This window comes from Vicia villosa, linkage group LG6 (genome assembly GCF_029867415.1).
Source record: "Vicia villosa cultivar HV-30 ecotype Madison, WI linkage group LG6, Vvil1.0, whole genome shotgun sequence".
In the NCBI taxonomy this organism is placed as follows: Eukaryota; Viridiplantae; Streptophyta; class Magnoliopsida; order Fabales; family Fabaceae; genus Vicia; species Vicia villosa.
Genome location: NC_081185.1, coordinates 112919397 through 112941479, shown reverse-complemented (window position 1 = coordinate 112941479; position 22083 = coordinate 112919397). Strand labels below are relative to the sequence as shown.

The 22083-nt window shown below is 33.4% G+C and overlaps 2 protein-coding genes across 2 annotated transcripts; one reads left to right on the top strand and one right to left on the bottom strand.

Annotated features, from left to right (window-relative positions):
- Positions 1-2312: 2312 nt before the first annotated feature.
- On the bottom strand, positions 2313-13208 carry LOC131614364 (protein FAR1-RELATED SEQUENCE 5-like). The gene is made up of 5 exons (XM_058885958.1): positions 11553-13208; positions 2789-3265; positions 2580-2711; positions 2448-2504; positions 2313-2366 (listed from the first exon to the last, which is right to left on the bottom strand). The coding sequence occupies exons 1-5, from the start codon at positions 13206-13208 to the stop codon at positions 2313-2315; spliced, it is 2376 nt and encodes a 791-aa protein (XP_058741941.1).
- Positions 13209-13839: 631 nt separating this feature from the next.
- Positions 13840-14752, top strand: LOC131612107 (brassinosteroid-responsive RING protein 1-like). Its single transcript, XM_058883926.1, has one exon. The coding sequence runs from the start codon at positions 13922-13924 to the stop codon at positions 14447-14449; it is 528 nt and encodes a 175-aa protein (XP_058739909.1). The 5' UTR covers positions 13840-13921; the 3' UTR covers positions 14450-14752.
- The last annotated feature ends 7331 nt before the right edge of the window (positions 14753-22083 follow it).

The window sequence follows — 22083 nt, the reverse complement described above, 5'->3', positions numbered from 1 at the left end:
TTTCACGTGAAATAAAAATTACAAAATAAAAATATAAGAAAAAATAATAACTACTTTCACACTAAGCAAAAATAACTACTATATTAAACAATTCATCAAAATTCTTAATGAACTATCATTCTCTTAATATTTTTAAAACAGTCAGACAACTAATTTAAAAAAAGAAACAAAATTAAAAATTCATTATACTTCTATCAAAGAAGAAAATTCATTCATAATAATTGAAGTATTTTTTTAAAAATAAAATTCTCCTTCAAAATTTTTTTTTTTTATAGAATTAAAGTATTGTTAATTCTCTTAGTTGAATATATTTTTTTCACTATTTGTTTATCATATACTCATACACTTTTCTTCTTAAGGGTATAATTATTGTAACTTATCAAAATATTTCTTTTCCAAATTATATTATCAAAATTTTTTAAATTTTATCTATTGTTTGGACAAAAATTATATTTTTTGTAATATTTATAAATTAAAAAAAATGATATTAAAAAAAAAGTGGTTTCCAGTGAATGGGAAAAAAAATATACATAAAAACAATTTTTAAAAATTTAAAACAAATATGAAATTAATCACTTTCAGTGGGATACGGATCGTCTCCTTCAGAAATCTTCTCCATTTCTCTCCTTCACTAAATCTTAGCCATTAGATCAATCTAATGATAGAAAATCTAAAAAATAAAAAACAAGTGGAATACCCAAATCCCTAAATAAAAAAGCCAGCAAATGAAGAGAGTGGATCCTAAACAAAAAACAAACCTCTCATTCTCTCAAACCGTCGATGACGAAAGTCGTAATTCCTGCGACGGTGAATACAAATCTTCATAACAAAACAAACCTCTCATTCTCTTTTTTTTCTCCTTATAAATTCTTCTATCGCTGTTTTTGTTGGATAAATTTTCAAAAATGGGTCCTAAACGAATTCTCTTATTTTTCCTTATAGTTACGACAGTGATGATGAGAGTGAAAGCAAAAGGTGAATATGGTTCACCGGAACAGTGTTACGTGTACACCAGAATATGCTTCAACAGAACAAATGAAAACCATTTTCCACTGATTTACATCTATTATAGATGAATACCACTTTACTACAATTTACTCTTGTTGTGATTATTATAGATGGAAACCCCTTTTGGTGTAATTGTTGCAGAAAATAGTTACAGAGAAACATAAGAAATTAAAGGAAAGATGGAAGTGTTGAGGGGTGATTGCATATTTTGTTTCTAATTATTGATGAATCATTTGGATCTGTGACCCTTTTTTGTCTATTGAATCATGTGTGTTTTTGTTGTTATGCAATGTTAGGCTTATTGTTGTTGTTGTTAATGGAATTGTAATCTAACTGTTTGTTTTTATGTTGCAGTGAGTGATGGGTGATAAGGAAATTTATGTTTTGGATAGAATTGGGTATGGAAAGATTGATAATATTGATGGTGATGGTATGTATCCAATGTATTTTGGTGTTTCTTGTGCATTTTTTGCACTTCAAGTCCTTAGAAAGCCAGGTTTTGAAGTTGAAAAGAATTTGTCTGAAATTGTTGAAACTATGCTTCAAGGATGTGCACAGCTTTTGGGGTTGATTGTGTGGAAAGTTCAGAAGGAAGTGTCGAATGAGGTCAACCAAAAGCTGAAAAGTGCTGAATTGGAACAGGAGTTGAAGGAATAATATTATAGAGAAATAGCTTTGTATGTATTTTTTTAGTGGCAATATTGCTTGTAAAAGTTAGGTCAATGGTTGTAAAAGGAATCTGGAGTTTCCTGATGCATTGTATAAGTTTCAATTTCAAGAAATAAAATTGTTTTGATCTCAAACTACTGATATATTGCAAGTCCAAAAACTATTGATATATTGCAGTTTCATTAATTTGTTTCAATTTACTGATTCATAAACTAATGTCATACTCTTGGTAACAGGTCCAAAAAACATGTTCAGGAACAAGTCCAAACTAATGATATATTGCAGATTAATTACAATAGTTCATAAACTAATTACAATCCTCCTGTTACTGAATATATAGTAAAATAATAGGTTCAACAAACATGTTCATAAACTAATCTCATACTCTTGGTAACAGGTCCAAAATATGTTCATGTACATGTCCAAACTACTTATACATTGCAGAATAATTACAATAGTTAATAATCTAATTACAACCCTCCTGTTAATGATTCTATAGCAAAATAACAGATCCAAAAAATATGTCTGAAATATTGATCCACTAATTGACAACATACCCCAAAAATATACACTATGCTTCATTAACAACCCAAAAAATATGCAGAATTTTATATCAACATAACAGGTCCATAACACTAGTTCTCTTCCACTTTTCCTTCTCTTCCACTTGTATATTCTTGATTGTTTTCCTATAATTTTGAAAGACAGAGTTATTTAAAAAATGACTTTCCTGTAATGAAAGAGATATTAATTTAGTTATTAACTCATACCATCAATAAGCTAGTAAAACTTGTGTCACCAAATGAACTTAAAGTTTCATTCTTTTTCTGCATAAATATCAAATCCATTTATCAGTAAATATTTCATAGTGTATTAATATACTCCACTGTCCATTAGCTCACCATGTTGTTGTATGCATCATTGAGCCAAATATGTGCGTTCATATCGACCACCTCATATTGCGTTTGTCTTTGCGAACCACCTAAATTTTCACTTTTCCTACTTTCAACAATCTTTAATGTCTCAGTATTGAACTACAAGAAACATAAACTTTAGAAAATGTAAATTTTATAGTTAACTATAATAGTAAAAATGACTAATTAAATAATACCTTGATCTGAGATGTACTTGGACCACCATTTTTCTTCCTATTGGTAAGTTTAGTTTCGACCCAACCTTTCTTACGTTTTGAACCCTTTCCGCCTTGTCTTTTTTTGAAGCCATTGACATGTGTTGAATTATCAATATTACTTTCAATCTCTTTAACTTTGCTAAGAAACATATTCACTTGTGCACCACTTACTTCACAATTTTGAAACTTTAGTATGCACTTATCCAACTCATCAACAACTTTGGTAATAAAAGTGAATGTTTCTGGACTTCTACATGCTTCAGTGGCAATCCTAATAAGGCGAGGACAAATTTCCTTGTAGCATTGCTTTGGAGAAAAATCAATATCTTCAACATCATGACTAAAATCAGCATCCTCCACATCATGACTAACATCAGCATCTTCAACATTAGGTGAAACACCGCTTCTTGCTGATTTTGTCCACCTCTTCAAGATATAAGGTTCAGGTGTAACACCCTTCTAATACCCCGCATAATAATAGAAAATAATCAGAGTTAACATGAAAAAGGGCATTACAACTTCCAATTAATTCAAACAATAATACTCATGTCATGCCATAAAGGAGAACGTCAACCAAATTTATTCAGATTCATCATGTTAACACAGCGGAATTATCTTTAACATCTGAATAACAAACAGCCAAGTCACAGACTTAAAGCATCAACATACAAATCCATCCAAAATAAAAAGTTCAACAAATAATTCTAAACGACGCCCCCAGTGTTACACGACCAGAGCATGACACGGACCCAACTGACTCTAACGAACTACTTGACGAGCTAATCCTCACCAAGTACGAGAGCTACTCCTCAATCTGAAAAATAACAACAGTAAGGGTGAGTCTCATTCACATTTAACTAATGTTATAAGATATAAATAATAAAATATCATTTCACATGCCATACACCCAATCACAGTTATGATCAGATTCAAACCATACAATCAGTAAACCAACAATCAACAGCACATATTATAACATTGGACAACCTTCCATTCATGTTATAATATCACAAACAACCTAATGCAATGCAACTACATGCATGTGGTACCAAAATCTGGGATATAACCCAACTCACCGATCCACCATCATCAAGGATACGGTAACACCCACTCACTAATTCCTCACAATGGGAATTAGCTACCACTGATCCACCATCGTCAAGGACCAGCCACATAATGATTATGAATGCATGCATCAACCATAACATGCTCATCACCCACATACATCAATTAATGTCATAATCATCAATAAGACACATATTTATACCAACAATACATGTACAATAGACACCAGTTACAACCACAACATTATACAGGTAAACATTCATTAGTGTACCTATAAACATATCCTACCACAAACAATTAAGCTCGGTGTTTTTAAAAATAGTTCGAGCCACAACTCAAAACACCATTTGATTATATAAATTATCTGATTAGCTTCACTGTACTCGAAACGGCACCAAAATCCGGTTTACGGTTTAAAAGTTACACCTCTTTAAAACTTTTCAAATGGACAGTCGCAACAACTAACAGCACGCGGCGCCACACACGGTTCGCGGCGCGGAACGAATAGGAACTACGCCTTCGCGGCGCAAACAAAGGTTCGCGGCGCGGAACGAATAAAAACTACGCCCTCGCGGCGCGGTCATATGCTCGCGGCGCGTACTGAGCGCAACAAAGCTTCCTGGCCTTTTGCCAAGCTGTTCGCGGCGCCAACTCCTGGACGCGGCGCGAACTGGCGAATCCCAGCGCTCCGAATAGCAGAAAACAGCCTGCGATTTTACCCTTCCTTCACCAAATCATTACCAATTCAACCCATTCCAATCAGATTTCGCATACAGTACAACAAACACATATTATAGCACATTATAATACATTTAAACCATCCAAATAACATCATTACACGAATCAGCATATTCATTACGTGTAAATCCTCCCAAAACCTAACATTTCTACAACCTAAGCACAACCCAATTGGTACGGATAACACGATCAATTCTATCATATTATCTATAATCCCATAATAGAAGATAAACGGAAGAGTCCCCCCTTACCTGAAGGTTGATTCTTCGTTCTCCCTCGGTCGCACTTCTCCGTTCCTCTTCTCTTTTCACGTTCAAACTTCTTTTCCCAATACTGTAACCTTCTCTATTCTACCACTCCTTCTATTTTATTAAGAATAAAATAAAATTATTTTAATTAGTAATAGGGCCTACCAATGCACCCCCTCCCTTACTAACCACAACTCAAGCCCAATTGCTTAATTCCTCATAATTCAATTAATTTAATTAAACTAAATTATGAAAATAAATGGAGTGTTACAACTCTCCCCCACTAAATAGTTTTCGTCCTCGAAAACATACCTTAGGCAAATAACTCTGGATAGGAATCCTTCATCTGACTCTCCAATTCCCAAGTCACATTCCCACCTGCTGGTCCTCCCCAAGCTACTTTGACCAGTGCTATCTCCTTGCCACGCAATTGTTTCAGCCTTCGGTCTTCAATCCTCATAGGCAAAGTTTCAACTGTCAGATTGTCCTTTACCTGTACATCATCGACTTGGATCACATGAGATGGATCAGCAATGTATTTCCTCAACTGTGATACGTGGAATACATCATGCAGATTCGCAAGCGTCGGTGGCAACGCAATACGATACGCCACTTCTCCCACCCTCTCCGTAATCTGGAACGGACCAATGAATCGCGGAGTCAACTTCCTTGATTTCAGTGCTCTACCAACACCAGTTGTGGGGGTCACCCTCAAGAACACATGATCTCCTGCTTGAAATTCAAGTGTCCTCCTCCTTTTATCATGATAACTCTTCTGACGACTCTGAGAAGTCTTCATCTTCTCCTGAATCATCTTGATCCTTTCTGTTGTCTCCTGAACAATTTCCGGCCCAATCACGGCACTTTCGCCAGATTCATACCAACATAAAGGCGTTCTACACCTCCGACCATACAAAGCTTCAAACGGAGCCATACCAATGCTCGAGTGAAAACTATTATTGTAAGTAAATTCGATCAAGGGTAGATAACTATCCCAAACACCGCCTCTTTCCAACACACAAGCACGCAACAAATCTTCTAGTGATTGAATAGTTCTTTCCGTCTGTCCATCCGTCTGCGGATGATAAGCAGAACTCAATCTCAGCTTAGTACCCAAAGCCCTCTGCAAACCTTCCCAGAATCTGGATGTAAACCTTGGATCTCTATCCGACACGATACTCGAAGGAATACCATGTAAACTCACTATCCTGTCAATATACAATTGAGCCAGCTTCTCCATTGGGTAATCCATTCTCATTGGTATAAAGTGAGCAGACTTTGTCAACCTGTCTACAATAACCCAAATAGCTTCACAATTCTTCACCGTCCTCGGCAAACCTGAAACAAAATCCATAGATATACTATCCCACTTCCATTCTGGAATAAATAACGGTTGCATAGCTCCATACGGTTTCTGATGCTCAATCTTCGACTTCTGGCAAGTCAGACAAGCATAGACAAATTCAGCTATTTCCTTTTTCATTCCAGGCCACCAAAACAGCTTCTTTAAGTCATGATACATCTTGGTAGCACCAGGATGAATACTCAATCCGCTACGATGTCCTTCTTCAAGAATACTCTTCCTCAATTCGGCAACATCAGGAACACAAACACGATTACCAAACCTCATTATACCATTCTCGTCGATTCTGAATTCACCTCCTTTATCTTGATTAATCAGAGTCAACTTATCAACCAACTCTACATCAGTCTTCTGACCTTCTCGGATTTCCTCAAGAATACTACTAGTCAGCTTCAGCATACCCAATTTAACACTGGTAGGAGTGTCTTCACATACTAAACTCAAATCTCGGAATTGCTCAATTAAATCCAATTCTCTCACCATAAGCATAGACATATGCAAGGACTTCCTACTCAATGCATCGGCAACAACATTTGCTTTACCCGGATGATAATTCAGTTCAAAATCATAATCCTTGAGAAATTCTAACCATCTTCTTTGTCTCATATTCAACTCTTTTTGGTCAAAGAGGTACTTCAAACTCTTGTGATCACTAAATACTTCAAACCTTGAACCATATAGGTAATGCCTCCACAACTTCAACACAAATACCACTGCTGCCAACTCTAAGTCATGAGTCGGATAGTTTCTCTCATGCACCTTGAGTTGTCTCGACGCATAAGCAACTACCTGTTGATTCTGCATCAGTACACCTCCTAATCCTGACAACGAAGCATCACAATAAACAACAAAAGATTCCGCCGGATTCGGCAAAATTAAGATCGGCGCACTAGTCAACCTCTTCTTCAACTCTTGGAATCCTTCTTCACATTTCGAATCCCAAACAAACGCTTGACCCTTCCTAGTCAACTTAGTTAACGGTAATGCTAACTTTGAAAAACCTTCAATGGACTTTCTATAGTAACCCGCCAGACCAAGGAAACTACGGATTTCGGAAACTGACCTCGGAGCTTCCCACTGAGACACTGCTTCTACTTTCGTTGGGTCAACGGCAATACCATCCTTGGAAATTACATGCCCAAGAAAGCTCACTTCGTTTAACCAGAACTCACACTTTGACAGTTTTGCAAAAAGTTTCTTTTCCTTCAATAGTTCCAATACCACTCTAAGATGATCCGCATGCTCTTTTTCATTCTTAGAATATATTAAAATATCATCAATAAATACTACTACGAACTGATCCAGATAAGGATGGAAGATCCTATTCATATACTCCATGAAAACCCCCGGCGCATTGGTTACTCCAAATGGCATCACTGTATATTCGTAATGACCATACCTCGTTCTAAATGCTGTTTTCTGAATATCGTCCGTCTTCACCCGAATCTGATGATATCCCGACCTCAAGTCAATTTTGCTGAACACACATGCTCCAACTAGTTGATCCATCAAGTCGTCAATCCTCGGCAAGGGATACCGATTCTTGATAGTAACCTTGTTGAGTTGTCTGTAATCCACACACAACCTCATTGTACCTTCTTTCTTCTTCACTAGTAACACCGGTGCACCCCACGGTGAGACACTAGGACGAATAAATTTCTTCTCAAGTAAATCTTCCAATTGATTCTTCAACTCATTCAATTCCGATGCCGACATACGATAAGGTGCCATCGACACAGGATTAGTTCCAGGAATTAGTTCAATAGCAAATTCTACCTCCCTCTCTGGCGGCAATTCTCTTACATCTTCTGGAAAGACTTCTGGAAATTCACATACTACCGGTAAGTCACTACTCACCGCTTTCTTTTTCACTTCCATGGATGCAATCAACATGAACACGACAGCCCCGTCCTTCATTGCTTCATCCACTTGTCTAGCCGTCATCGCTAAATCCTCAACACTGACATCTTCAGGAAAAATAACCGTCTTCGTGAAACAATTGATATGAACCCGATTAAATTGCAACCAATTCATACCCAAGATAACATCAAGTTGTTCCAATGGAAGGCACACTAAGTCCATTCCGAACTCTCTACCAAAAATATCAATTGGACAGTTCAAACAAGCGAACGAAGTAGTCACTGAACCCGACGCAGGAGTGTCAATGACCATACTTCCATTAATCTCAGATATTTCCAAATTCAGTCGTTTAGCACAATCCAATGAAATAAACGAGTGAGTTGCCCCAGTATCTATTATTGCAATTAAAGGAGTGCCATGGATAAAACACGTACCTTTAATCAACCGATCCTCTGGAGTAGTCTCTGAACCAGATAAGGCGAACACCTTACCACCAGCTTGATTCTTCCTCGGCTTAGGACACTTAGGACTGATATGACCTTCTTCCCCGCAGTTGAAACAAGTTACAGTGTTCCCTTTGCACTCAATAGCAATGTGACCTGCCTTTCCACATCTATAGCACTTCTTTTCCTCACTTTTGCATTCGTGAATGCGATGTCCAGGTTCTCCACACTTGAAGCACTTAATAGGGGCACTAGAGTCTCCCCCACTAGGCTTCTTCCAGCCTCCAGCTTTCTGGTTACCCTTACCATAAGGCTTACCACGATCCATATGCTTTTTCCCTTTCCTGTCGACTAACTCGCGAGAGTGCGACGACTTCAGTTTAATATTGTCCTCTTCAAAGATTCGGCTGCAGTCAACCAAATCGACAAACCTGCGAATCCTCTGGTATCTGATACCCTGTTTAATCTCATCGCGGAGACCATTCTCAAACTTAACACACTTCGAGAATTCACTAGCCTCATCATTATTGTAGTGGACATAATACTTTGCTAGCTCCACAAACTTGGACGCATACTCTGGCACAGTCATGTTACCTTGTGTCAGCTCCAAAAATTCAATCTCTTTCCTGCCTCTAACATCCTCAGGAAAGTACCTCCGCAAGAATTCTCTCTTGAACACAGCCCAAGTGATTGCAACACCTGCAGCTTGCAGTTCGTCCCTACTAGCCATCCACCAATCATCAGCTTCTTCAGACAGCATGTGAGTCCCATATCTCACCTTCAGATTTTCGTCACAATCAATCACCCGAAAGATCCTTTCAATCTCTTTCAGCCACTTCTGGGCGCCTTCGGGATCGTGAGTGCCTTTGAACAACGGAGGGTTGTTCCTCTGAAAACTATTCAGCTGCCTGTCAGCACCAATTCCAGCTCCATTGGCATTCCCTCCCAGCACACCAGCAATCATGCCCAGAGCCTCAGCGATAGCATCATCGTTTCTTCCTCCTCTTCCAGCCATTGTTCTGCTAAATATCAAACAATATCTATTAGAACAAGAAGTATCGACAGTGTCAACCTTACACTAATCGCATACGAGGGATTAACCGACACTAAGACTCTGACTCAAACGACCGACAATGCTCTGATACCACTATTGTAACACCCTTCTAATACCCCGCATAATAATAGAAAATAATCAGAGTTAACATGAAAAAGGGCATTACAACTTCCAATTAATTCAAACAATAATACTCATGTCATGCCATAAAGGAGAACGTCAACCAAATTTATTCAGATTCATCATGTTAACACAGCGGAATTATCTTTAACATCTGAATAACAAACAGCCAAGTCACAGACTTAAAGCATCAACATACAAATCCATCCAAAATAAAAAGTTCAACAAATAATTCTAAACGACGCCCCCAGTGTTACACGACCAGAGCATGACACGGACCCAACTGACTCTAACGAACTACTTGACGAGCTAATCCTCACCAAGTACGAGAGCTACTCCTCAATCTGAAAAATAACAACAGTAAGGGTGAGTCTCATTCACATTTAACTAATGTTATAAGATATAAATAATAAAATATCATTTCACATGCCATACACCCAATCACAGTTATGATCAGATTCAAACCATACAATCAGTAAACCAACAATCAACAGCACATATTATAACATTGGACAACCTTCCATTCATGTTATAATATCACAAACAACCTAATGCAATGCAACTACATGCATGTGGTACCAAAATCTGGGATATAACCCAACTCACCGATCCACCATCATCAAGGATACGGTAACACCCACTCACTAATTCCTCACAATGGGAATTAGCTACCACTGATCCACCATCGTCAAGGACCAGCCACATAATGATTATGAATGCATGCATCAACCATAACATGCTCATCACCCACATACATCAATTAATGTCATAATCATCAATAAGACACATATTTATACCAACAATACATGTACAATAGACACCAGTTACAACCACAACATTATACAGGTAAACATTCATTAGTGTACCTATAAACATATCCTACCACAAACAATTAAGCTCGGTGTTTTTAAAAATAGTTCGAGCCACAACTCAAAACACCATTTGATTATATAAATTATCTGATTAGCTTCACTGTACTCGAAACGGCACCAAAATCCGGTTTACGGTTTAAAAGTTACACCTCTTTAAAACTTTTCAAATGGACAGTCGCAACAACTAACAGCACGCGGCGCCACACACGGTTCGCGGCGCGGAACGAATAGGAACTACGCCTTCGCGGCGCAAACAAAGGTTCGCGGCGCGGAACGAATAAAAACTACGCCCTCGCGGCGCGGTCATATGCTCGCGGCGCGTACTGAGCGCAACAAAGCTTCCTGGCCTTTTGCCAAGCTGTTCGCGGCGCCAACTCCTGGACGCGGCGCGAACTGGCGAATCCCAGCGCTCCGAATAGCAGAAAATAGCCTGCGATTTTACCCTTCCTTCACCAAATCATTACCAATTCAACCCATTCCAATCAGATTTCGCATACAGTACAACAAACACATATTATAGCACATTATAATACATTTAAACCATCCAAATAACATCATTACACGAATCAGCATATTCATTACGTGTAAATCCTCCCAAAACCTAACATTTCTACAACCTAAGCACAACCCAATTGGTACGGATAACACGATCAATTCTATCATATTATCTATAATCCCATAATAGAAGATAAACGGAAGAGTCCCCCCTTACCTGAAGGTTGATTCTTCGTTCTTCCTCGGTCGCACTTCTCCGTTCCTCTTCTCTTTTCACGTTCAAACTTCTTTTCCCAATACTGTAACCTTCTCTATTCTACCACTCCTTCTATTTTATTAAGAATAAAATAAAATTATTTTAATTAGTAATAGGGCCTACCAATGCACCCCCTCCCTTACTAACCACAACTCAAGCCCAATTGCTTAATTCCTCATAATTCAATTAATTTAATTAAACTAAATTATGAAAATAAATGGAGTGTTACATCAGGCACCGATTTCACACCTATATGAATAAATACTCTTAAGCAATGACAACATAGTATGCCAAAGCTCTCAAACTTGCGACAAGAGCAATTAATTGAGTTCTTATCAATATCAAAGAACACTTGCCACTCTCCAAAATCTCTTGCCATGGAAATAACACAATCAATCTTTGATGTTTGTATGTTGAAACTCTTGATAGAACATGCTTCAAACAACTCATATTCATTTTGGAATAGATCAAAAATAGCGGGAGTATAAAGCTCAGACATTTGTCGTAATACATCAGAAAATGAGTTTCGGAGTCTTGGTATCTTTTGACGTGCCTCGTATTCACACTTTGATTCATTATATCTTTTTTCTTCAATAACATCCTCAAAACACTTAAAAAACTTGATAATATCCAAATTCACATTCATAATGCTTTTAATATTTGCATTCACACTTTCACTAAGTTGGGTGCTTCGCATTCCTAATGTAAAAGCCTTATTCATGTAACAAGAAGCCCATTTCTCTTTCACATTGTAAACTCTTCTCAACCAAGTATTTTCCTCAACCTTGTAGTTTATAAGGAGGTTTCTCCAACATTCTTCGAATTGTTTTTCATCGTTATATTCATACATGCACTTTTTAAAGTCACTAAGAAAATGAGATCCACCTTTCATTAAATTGCCTAAATGTTTGATACCATTTTGCATCAAGTGCCACGTACATAGGCCATGATATGTATCAGGGATAACTTCAATAAGTGCTTTTGCCATTGCATGATCTTGATCAGTAAAAACGGTTTGAGGCTTCTTTTGCTTGTGTGCCTCTAAAAATGTTTCAAAGAGCCAGTTATATGACTCTGTTGTTTCATCATACAATAGGGCAGCCCCAAAGATAACCGCTTTTCGATGGTGGTTAAAACCCGAAAACACCGCTAGTGGTCTACGAGAACTATTTGTACAATATGTTGAATCAAGAGAAATTACGTCACCAAAATATCCGTAATCAATGAGCATTCTTGCATATGCCCAAAAGACATTAGTAATTTGATCTTCCATATCCATTTGATAAGCATGATAGAAAGATGGATTTTCAATCGACATCTTCTGAAAGTATTGTAACAGATAGCCGGCTTCCCCATGTACCAAACTTCTTTGCCTTCTATTTCGGAGGTGATTCTTTTGATCAAGACGTGTAAATCCCAAGTTGGTTCTACCTCCCACTTCCTTACTCATCAAATCAAATGAATTTCTTTGTTGAAGACCAGCATCATCTGCTAATTCAATTTGTTGACATTGAATTTCTGAAACTTTTCGTTGAGATGACAACATATGCGTTGTTTCTTTCAAGTGGAAAATATGGTTGTGTTCCTCCACAAAATCACGCACTATCCAAACTTCACCCGTGTTTTTAAGTCCTATCCTTGCTTGACAGTTTGTTCTAGTCTCAGCTCTTGGCTTGATTGTTTTATAATCTCGTTTGTCTGGTTTTCGTAAACCTTCTTTGCAACAAACAAACCTGCAAGAAGTACTTGAACCGTCTCTACTTTTATGTATGTATTGTTTTCTCACTCCAAACCCTACTCTCCCACCATAATCAATCCAAAATTTCCAAGCATCATTCATGTTATCAAAAACCATGCCTACTTTTGGCTTCCAATCTTCTTGCATTTTGTATCAATAATCCTACATTTTTAGGGGGAAAAAGTTAAAACTGAAAAAACACATTTTGACACAATATATTTAAAAAGTCACTAAATTATATGATGAAATGTTATTAATAACAAACCATGTCAAATGAAAGTTTTCATAAAACTTACAGTGATAAATTAAAAGATATGAGTGAAGATTTTGGTAAACATGGAATATATGACTGCAACAAGCACCAATTTTTTAGATGAAGAAGAAACTGGCGGTGGTGATGAAGTAGGTTCCCGCCGAAACTTATGAGAGATAGGAGAGTGTGGTGTTCTTTTGGATTATTTATATATTATTTTACTCTTAAAGGTGAGTTGTTGGATTAATCTAGTGGCTGAAATTTATAGAAGGAGAGGAAAGTAGACAAATTTGAAGGAGAGGATCCACTCTCCTTTCAGTGTCACATTCTCAAAAACCTATTTTCAAACCTTTAAAAACACACCATTGACTAAAGAAGTGGTTTACTTTTCCACATAGTACTGTATTTTTTTTTCATTTCACCGTCCACTTAACCCCCACATATATCTAATTGGTTTTTCTCCATTACCCACATCACAGTAACTTTATCAATACCTTACATCACCAATATAAATACCCCACCACCTCATCATCTTACGCGTAGAAACTCTCCATTGTTCTTCTCTCACTTCATTTTCTCTCTCTAAAATTCAAAGGAAATCAGAAAAATGGGATTCCCCATAGGCTACCCTGAACTCTCCGTTCCCAATTTCTTCCTTTACATTCTCTCTCTCCTCGCCTTCCTAAGATCCCTAGTCACCTCCTTCCTCTCTCTCCTCCACCTCTCCGACCTGCTCGATACCGATTTCTCTACCGCCACCGTAACAGAATCAAACTCCCACCGTCCTACCCTCTCCGCAATCCTCATCCGCGATTTCCTCCCTGTCGTCAGCTTCCGTGAACTCGCCGGAGATTCGAAAACAGTAGAGTGTGCGGTGTGTCTGGATGAATTTTCCGGCGAGGAAGAGATCAGGTGTATGACAAATTGTAAACATATTTTTCACCGGACGTGTGTGGACCGTTGGATTGATCATGATCAGAAGACGTGTCCGCTTTGTAGGACCCACTTTGTACCTTGTGATAAAATGGAAGATTATAATCAACGGTTATGGAAGGCTTGTGAATCTGAATGTGTAGATGATGATGTTTCTCTTTTTTCTCAACATGATGACGATCACTACATTGCTTCACTTTGATTTTTTTTTTTTTTTTTGATTTTTTTTCTCCTTATATTTTTATAGGAGTTTTTTTCTTTTTGGGTGGTGAATTTGTATATAAATGTCAGTGTATGGATAAAAAGAGAGAAATTAAGGTTAGGATAATTTAGCTTTATTGTATTTTAGGGTCCTTTGTTAGTTTTTTTACTCTTACAAAGAAAAGAAGGTTTTGGTGGACACTGAATGATTGAGAAAAAATGAGTTTTATCGGACATGTAAGCTGAATTTTCTTCTACGCAAAGTTTTGATTGGTACTCCCTCCAACCTGAATTATAAATAAATATTTTTTTTTAAAATTTATTGAATAATGAATATATTTAGTCTATAAAAACTAAATACATTAAATAATAAATTTTAAAAAAATATTTATTTATAATAATAGCCAGAGTCAGTGTTTTGGTTATTTACAAAGTCTATGATTTAATGATAGTTAATGAACTCTTAATAACAGTAATTTTTGTTCCATTTCTATAAAGAGTATGCTTCTTCTTTTTTATTATAAAAGTATTAACTGCTATGGAATCTTAAATGATTGTTTAACGTGGGGCTCTTCACCTCTTATCATTAGTAGAGACATATTTTAGTGGACTACTTTTCAACTAAACTTTTATTTAAAAAAATTTATCAGTGTTTTAAAATATAATAAAAGCTAGATCGATAAAAATAAAACACGTTATTTGACAACAAACAAGAACAATTTTGCTGTCTTTATTGGACTCGACAATTTTGTTTTTGTGGTGACAATATTCTAGAAGGTATGTGACATGTGTGCATGCATCACCCTCATCCTAGAAGGTATTGCAGAACGCCGGCCTTGTTCTTTGAGTCAACCGGAAAGCTACGCTTCCAATTCTATAACGCTATCGAAATCTATCTGTGTTCCACATTCAAACAATTTCTATAACATGCATCTCAACAAGAAGTTAATATTGAAACTAGGCTTAAATAATAATTTCGTCCCTGTAAGTTAGCGTGTTTTTTATTTTAGTCCCTGAATCTTTTTTTTTCGTTCCAAGTCCCCATATGTTCAATTCGCTTTGGCTTCAGTCCCTCATGTGAATGGAGCGTTAAAAAAAAAGGATTAGGTGGCAAACGTTGCTGACATGGCTAACGTTGTTTCATTTTATATATTTTTTTCATTACACATGTGGACATCTTCTCTTTGCAATATACTAAATAGGGACCAAATGAAAAAAAATAAAATTTGTTCTTCTTCTCCTTCAAGGTCATTAACTCCAAAATCCCTCATCTTCTTCGCTGCACCTTTTCATTCCCTTCTGCCATGGCTTCTAATTCGTCTGCTAAATCTCATCACGTTGAAGCACCGGTTTGTGGTTGCAATAGAAGCATGAAAATATTTATGTCAAACTCCATTGATAACCCTAAAAGGAGGTTTTGGAAGTGTCAAAATGTAGGGTTAATGTATGGTTGGGTCATGGGGGTTCTTTGAGATTGGCAAAAAGGAAAAATTGAAGATTAAGTTGGAGAATGAGAAGATGAAGGTAACACCGTTGAAGTTGTTGTTGGTTGGGTCATGGGGGTTCTTTGAGATTGGCAAAAAGGAAAAGATGAAGATTAAGTTGGAGAAGGAGAAGATGAAGGTGACATTGTTGAAGTTGTTGTTGGTTGGGTCATGGGGGTTCTTTGTTGCTTGTCACAAATGGTGTTGAACCCAGTTGTTTGCAGCTTGTCACAAATGGTGATGAAGATTAAGTTGGAGAAGGAGAAGAGGAAGATGACACTGTTTATTTTATTTAGTTCAGTCCCTGTAACATATATGTATTTTAGAAATGGTCCATGTACCATATGATGAATGAAAGTATAAAACTAATATCCACGTGTGTTACAAAAAAAATAATAAAAAATTGTTTAAGGAGTATGCCAAGTCACCAACGCCTACCACATAAGTTTTTTTTAACGTTTCACTAACAGCAGGGACTAACGCCAAAGCGAATTGAACATATGAGGACTTGGAACGAAAAAAAAAAGATTCAGGGACTAAAACCAGAAACACGCTAACTTACAGGGACGAAATCATTATTTAAGCCTTGAAACTATTATTAGTGTTTTAAAGTGATTAATTTATTATATAATTTAATGTCAATTTTTATGTTAAAATATTACTAGTATTTCTTAAAAGGCCATGTGATTTTTGTTATATATATAGTTATAGAAACAGAAGCCATGTGATAGTCAAAAAGATAAACACATGAAGGAAAACACGAGGCATATTGGACAAAATTAGCTACGGTTTTTGGTGAAATTCCCGTCACAAATGGTCCATATTTTCCCTCTGCTTTTAGATTCCTTTGTCTTTGTAAAACACTGTTTACAAATTGGTCCCTCTTGTTGAGTGTAATGGTGAGGTTAATCCCCCTTTACCTATATCTTTCTTTTTTTCCCAAATGGACAAACAATGTCGAACCCATTACAAAATGACATTTCACAAGGTAGGCCATGTTTCAAAATCAGAACTAAATCTAAGTTGAAAATCATGTCTCCTTTTGTTGTCTTGATAGAGAAATATATACCAATGTTATGTTAGAGTTGGGAGAGGGATTTGGACCCTCACCTTCTTTGGGTTTAAGTTAACCTCTAACACACGATTATTTATATTTATTGAGATTGAATTATAGTTTGGTGACTGAAATGACATGATTTAATATCATCGCCTAAAAGATAAAAGTATTTTCAATAGATGTGACTAAGGCGGCTTAATATCATTGTTTGAGAAATCAAGTATTTTATAGGTATGAAATATGATTAGAGGATGAATGTGATTTGATCCGCGAATTAAAACTGAATCAATTTGATATTTATTCGATCAGTTTAAATACAAGTAAAAATTGATCCAACTCATGTAATTCGAAAATAATTGATTTGCTGTGCGGTTTGGATCGGTTTAGGGGTAAAAAAATTCATTTGATCTAAAGATAATTTTATGTGCGGTTCAGTTTCGTTTTGGATGATTGATTTAAAAAATCAATTCGATCTGATTCAATTTCATGCGGTTAAACTGAATCGGTTTTTGGAAATTCATGTTACAAAATATATACTTTATTAAAATTATAAAAATGCTATAAATTCCCAGTAATAGTTTTTTTATAAGCAATTTGTTCCTAGCAAATTTCAAATTTGAGAACTTGAGATGAACACACTCTCAAAACTCAAACAATTATTAGTGATATGATTTAATATAATACATATAATATATTAAAAATTAATATTACAAAATAAGAATGATCGATTATTATTGAAACAAATAAAGAAAAAAAAATAATCTGATCTAATAAATAGTATTAGAAAATAAGTATCATCGAATAATAAATTTACACAATAAATCATATTAATAAAAAATAAATAAGTGTATATATATATATATATATATATATATATATATATATATATATATATATATATATATATATATATATATATATATATATATATATATATATATATATATATATATATATATATATATATATATATATATATATATAGGGAGCGTATCCGGTGAGAACTGATATCTATTGTGAGAAACGAGAACTATCCATATCAATCGTTAGATTTAATTGACGTCTAAGATTAAAAAATTCCATATCAAGAACAACATACTAGATTATTTTCTACTAAGCTTAATATTTAAATATTCTATAAAAAGAAATTCTTACCATAAATATTTTATTTTTTAATTAAATCATTATTACATTATTTTATAAACATAGTTAATATTTAATTAGAATATTATAAGTACAAAATATATCTCCAACGTATTCACTATATTTATTTAAATTTAAAATTTCTAAACTTTAAATATTTTTCAAAATTAAAGAAAATTCAAAAATAAAAAATAAAAAAATATTATTATTATTTTTTATATTTTTTTTAAACGGCCAAAATTATATTAATTTAAAATAGTTAGAAGCATAAATTATTTACTACTCTTTCTAATAAGAACTTTTTTTTTATATAAAATTATATCATTTGATTTTATTTAAAAATTTTAACTTTGAGAAAATTAATTTAAGTAAAAAACTATTTTCTCGTTATATTTTGAATTTTATATATCGAAGTATATATTTCCACAATTTATTTTGTTGATTAAATTTCTCTAAAATTACTTTTGAAATCAAAAAGGACTCTCAATATTTTAATTACAATTTAATCATCACAATTAATATTACTAATAAAAATTTTTACACTAATTAAATATCTCATTCCTTTAATTAACAGTAACTTAAAAAATATTGATTTTTTAAACAATTGGTAATTGGTATTCGGTGAAGTTAGCGTTTTTATGTATCAATTTGAGTCAGTTTGACCCATTGTTAATTAAAAAACAATATTATATTGATATTTAAAGCCAAACATGACATACAATATTTTAATATCAATATATTAAATATTACTAAGTAAAAAATTTAATACTAATTACGTAGTTCATTCCTAAAATTATCAAAAATTAAAAACAATAAAATAATTTAATTTTCTAAGGAAAACAAATATTTGTTTTTTAATTAACAATGGGTCAAACTGACTCAAATTGATACATAAAAACGCTAACTTCACCGAATACCAATTACCAATTGTTTAAAAAATCAATATTTTTTAAGTTACTGTTAATTAAAGGAATGAGATATTTAATTAGTGTAAAAATTTTTATTAGTAATATTAATTGTGATGATTAAATTGTAATTAAAATATTGAGAGTCCTTTTTGATTTCAAAAGTAATTTTAGAGAAATTTAATCAACAAAATAAATTGTGGAAATATATACTTCGATATATAAAATTCAAAATATAACGAGAAAATAGTTTTTTACTTAAATTAATTTTCTCAAAGTTAAAATTTTTAAATAAAATCAAATGATATAATTTTATATAAAAAAAAAGTTCTTATTAGAAAGAGTAGTAAATAATTTATGCTTCTAACTATTTTAAATTAATATAATTTTGGCCGTTTAAAAAAAATATAAAAAATAATAATAATATTTTTTTATTTTTTATTTTTGAATTTTCTTTAATTTTGAAAAATATTTAAAGTTTAGAAATTTTAAATTTAAATAAATATAGTGAATACGTTGGAGATATATTTTGTACTTATAATATTCTAATTAAATATTAACTATGTTTATAAAATAATGTAATAATGATTTAATTAAAAAATAAAATATTTATGGTAAGAATTTCTTTTTATAGAATATTTAAATATTAAGCTTAGTAGAAAATAATCTAGTATGTTGTTCTTGATATGGAATTTTTTAATCTTAGACGTCAATTAAATCTAACGATTGATATGGATAGTTCTCGTTTCTCACAATAGATATCAGTTCTCACCGGATACGCTCCCTATATGTATATATATATATATATATATATATATATATATATATATATATATATATATATATATATATATATATATATATGCGATTCGGTTCGGTTTTGAAAAATCAATCTAAAATTCAATCCAACAATTTTTTTTATAAAATAGCATCCAAGCATATTCAATAAAAATCAAGCTAAAACTGACTTGATCTGCATTATCAAGTAGGCTTAACCAAATTGGAAGACATTGCAGTTCAGACAATGTCAATAAAAGATAAATGTTTAGCTTGGAATGTACTTGATACTTAGAGCTGTCAAAATGGGCACGCCCCATCGGGCCGGCTTATAAGCCCAATAATTAAGCGTGGGTTGGGCTACAAAATACCTTAAAAAAACACCACCCTGTCTTTTTGGGCCAGTCCATCGGGCCTATGCTTTTCATAGACTGGGCTGGGCCGGGCCAAGCTGGCTTCGGGCCGGCCTATTAAAAAAGATTTCGATAAATTTTGGGGAAAAAAGATTGAGATAAGATATGATTGCATAAATGTGTTTTCAAGTGATAAAGAAAAGTTATAGAGGATGAAGATATATTTTTAAGATGATGTGATCAATGAAATGGTTGTGAGATGAAGAGAAAATTTGATAAGTATTGGTAATAATATTAAGTTACTTTGTACTTTTACATGGACATTTTTGTGGTATTCATATATATATTTATGGATAAATATTTTAAACATCACTTATATACGTTTATGATGACTCTCTACTTATATTATGTTGCATTTATCCATTGTATCTTTTTTATAAAATTAAAACTATAATACTGAAATACGGGTCGGGCTGGCATATCGGCCCGCACGGGCCTTTGTGAAATGAGCCGGGCTCACTTTATGTAGTCCATTAAACAATCGGGTCGGGCCGGACTAGTCCATTTAAACCTATTAACCCACCGGACCGAAGTGGGCTGGGACGGGCCGGTGCATTTGACAGCTCTACTGATACTTGCTCTCATGTATAACTATAATTGGAGCTTGCAGTTAAATTTGTTTGATTTATTTATGATCCATGAAGCTTTGACACAGAAATGATTAAAAACAGAATTCAATCTGTTACTAATAAATTTTGAAGATTTCTAAACGTTTATAATAAGCATGAATATGCCTTGTGAGCTTCATTTGCTTTATACTAGACAATGGGAAATCAATACCTTTTCAAATCAAGGAAATTTCTTTATCAACCTCCCAACCTTCTTGGTCACCTCCAGCGAAAATCCCAAAATACTCCTATATTTCGGAAATGCATTTCCGAAACTACTTTTTTTTGAAAAAAGATTGATTTCGAAAGTTCACTTCCGAAAACACTTTATTTTTATGAAAAAAAAAGGTGTTTCGGAGATGTATTTCCGAAAACACCATTTTTTTCCAATAAAAAGGTGAATTCGGAGATTCACTTCCGAATTCACCTCCCCTGGAATATTTCGGAAGTACAGAAAACAAAAATCAAGGTGAATAAATTGTATTAATTAAAATTATATAATTACCAAGATTAGATTAAAATTAATTGATTACATAATTGCCTAATAAAATTAATTGATTAATTTCCAATATTAGATTAAGTGTTCTTTAAAAAAAAAAAAAATTGTATTTAATTATATTTATGTTTGCCAATTACTAATTCTTTTAATTTTGGTACTTTAATTCTATACATAAAACTTTAAATTAGTAAAAATAATTATTCAATCTTTTCTTTTTAAATATTAATTCTTTTCATTTTGATAAAACTTTAAAATATTATTATTTTCTTAATTTAATTGTTTATTTTTTTAATATATATTTTATCAATGATATGTCATTAAATAATCATTAGAACATATAAATTAATCAAAAAATTTATATATATTTTAATATACTAAATATACAAGTACCGTGAGTATTTTATATACCATTGATAAAACTTTAAAATATTATTATTTTACTAATTTAATTATTTATAACTTTAATCTTTATTAATTTATTTTTTAACTATTATTAACTATTTAAAAAGTAAATAGTTGAATTATTAAATAAATTATTTATAAAATTGTAACTATTTAACTAAACTATTGAGATTATCTAAAAATTATTACTTTAATTATAAAATAGCTAAATTATAAATATAAATAGTTTAATAGTTAATTACAAAATATAATTTTAACTTTAATTAAAATTTATTACGTTAATTATAAAATATCTAAAACTAATAAAATTTATTAAAAAAATTTAATTTAAACAATTAAAGCTTAAC

Bases quoted from the DNA above. Each gene is read 5' to 3' on its own strand.
- LOC131614364 (XM_058885958.1), bottom strand. From the start codon at position 13,208: ATGCAAGAAGATTGGAAGCCAAAAGTAGGCATGGTTTTTGATAACATG. The intron at 3,266-11,552 runs GTAACACTCCAT...GGGTATTAGAAG, and splicing joins GTGTGAAATCGGTGCCTGAT to GGTGTTACACCTGAACCTTA. The intron at 2,505-2,579 runs GTGAGCTAATGG...ATATTTATGCAG, and splicing joins ATGATGCATACAACAACATG to AAAAAGAATGAAACTTTAAG.
- LOC131612107 (XM_058883926.1), top strand. From the start codon at position 13,922: ATGGGATTCCCCATAGGCTACCCTGAACTCTCCGTTCCCAATTTCTTC.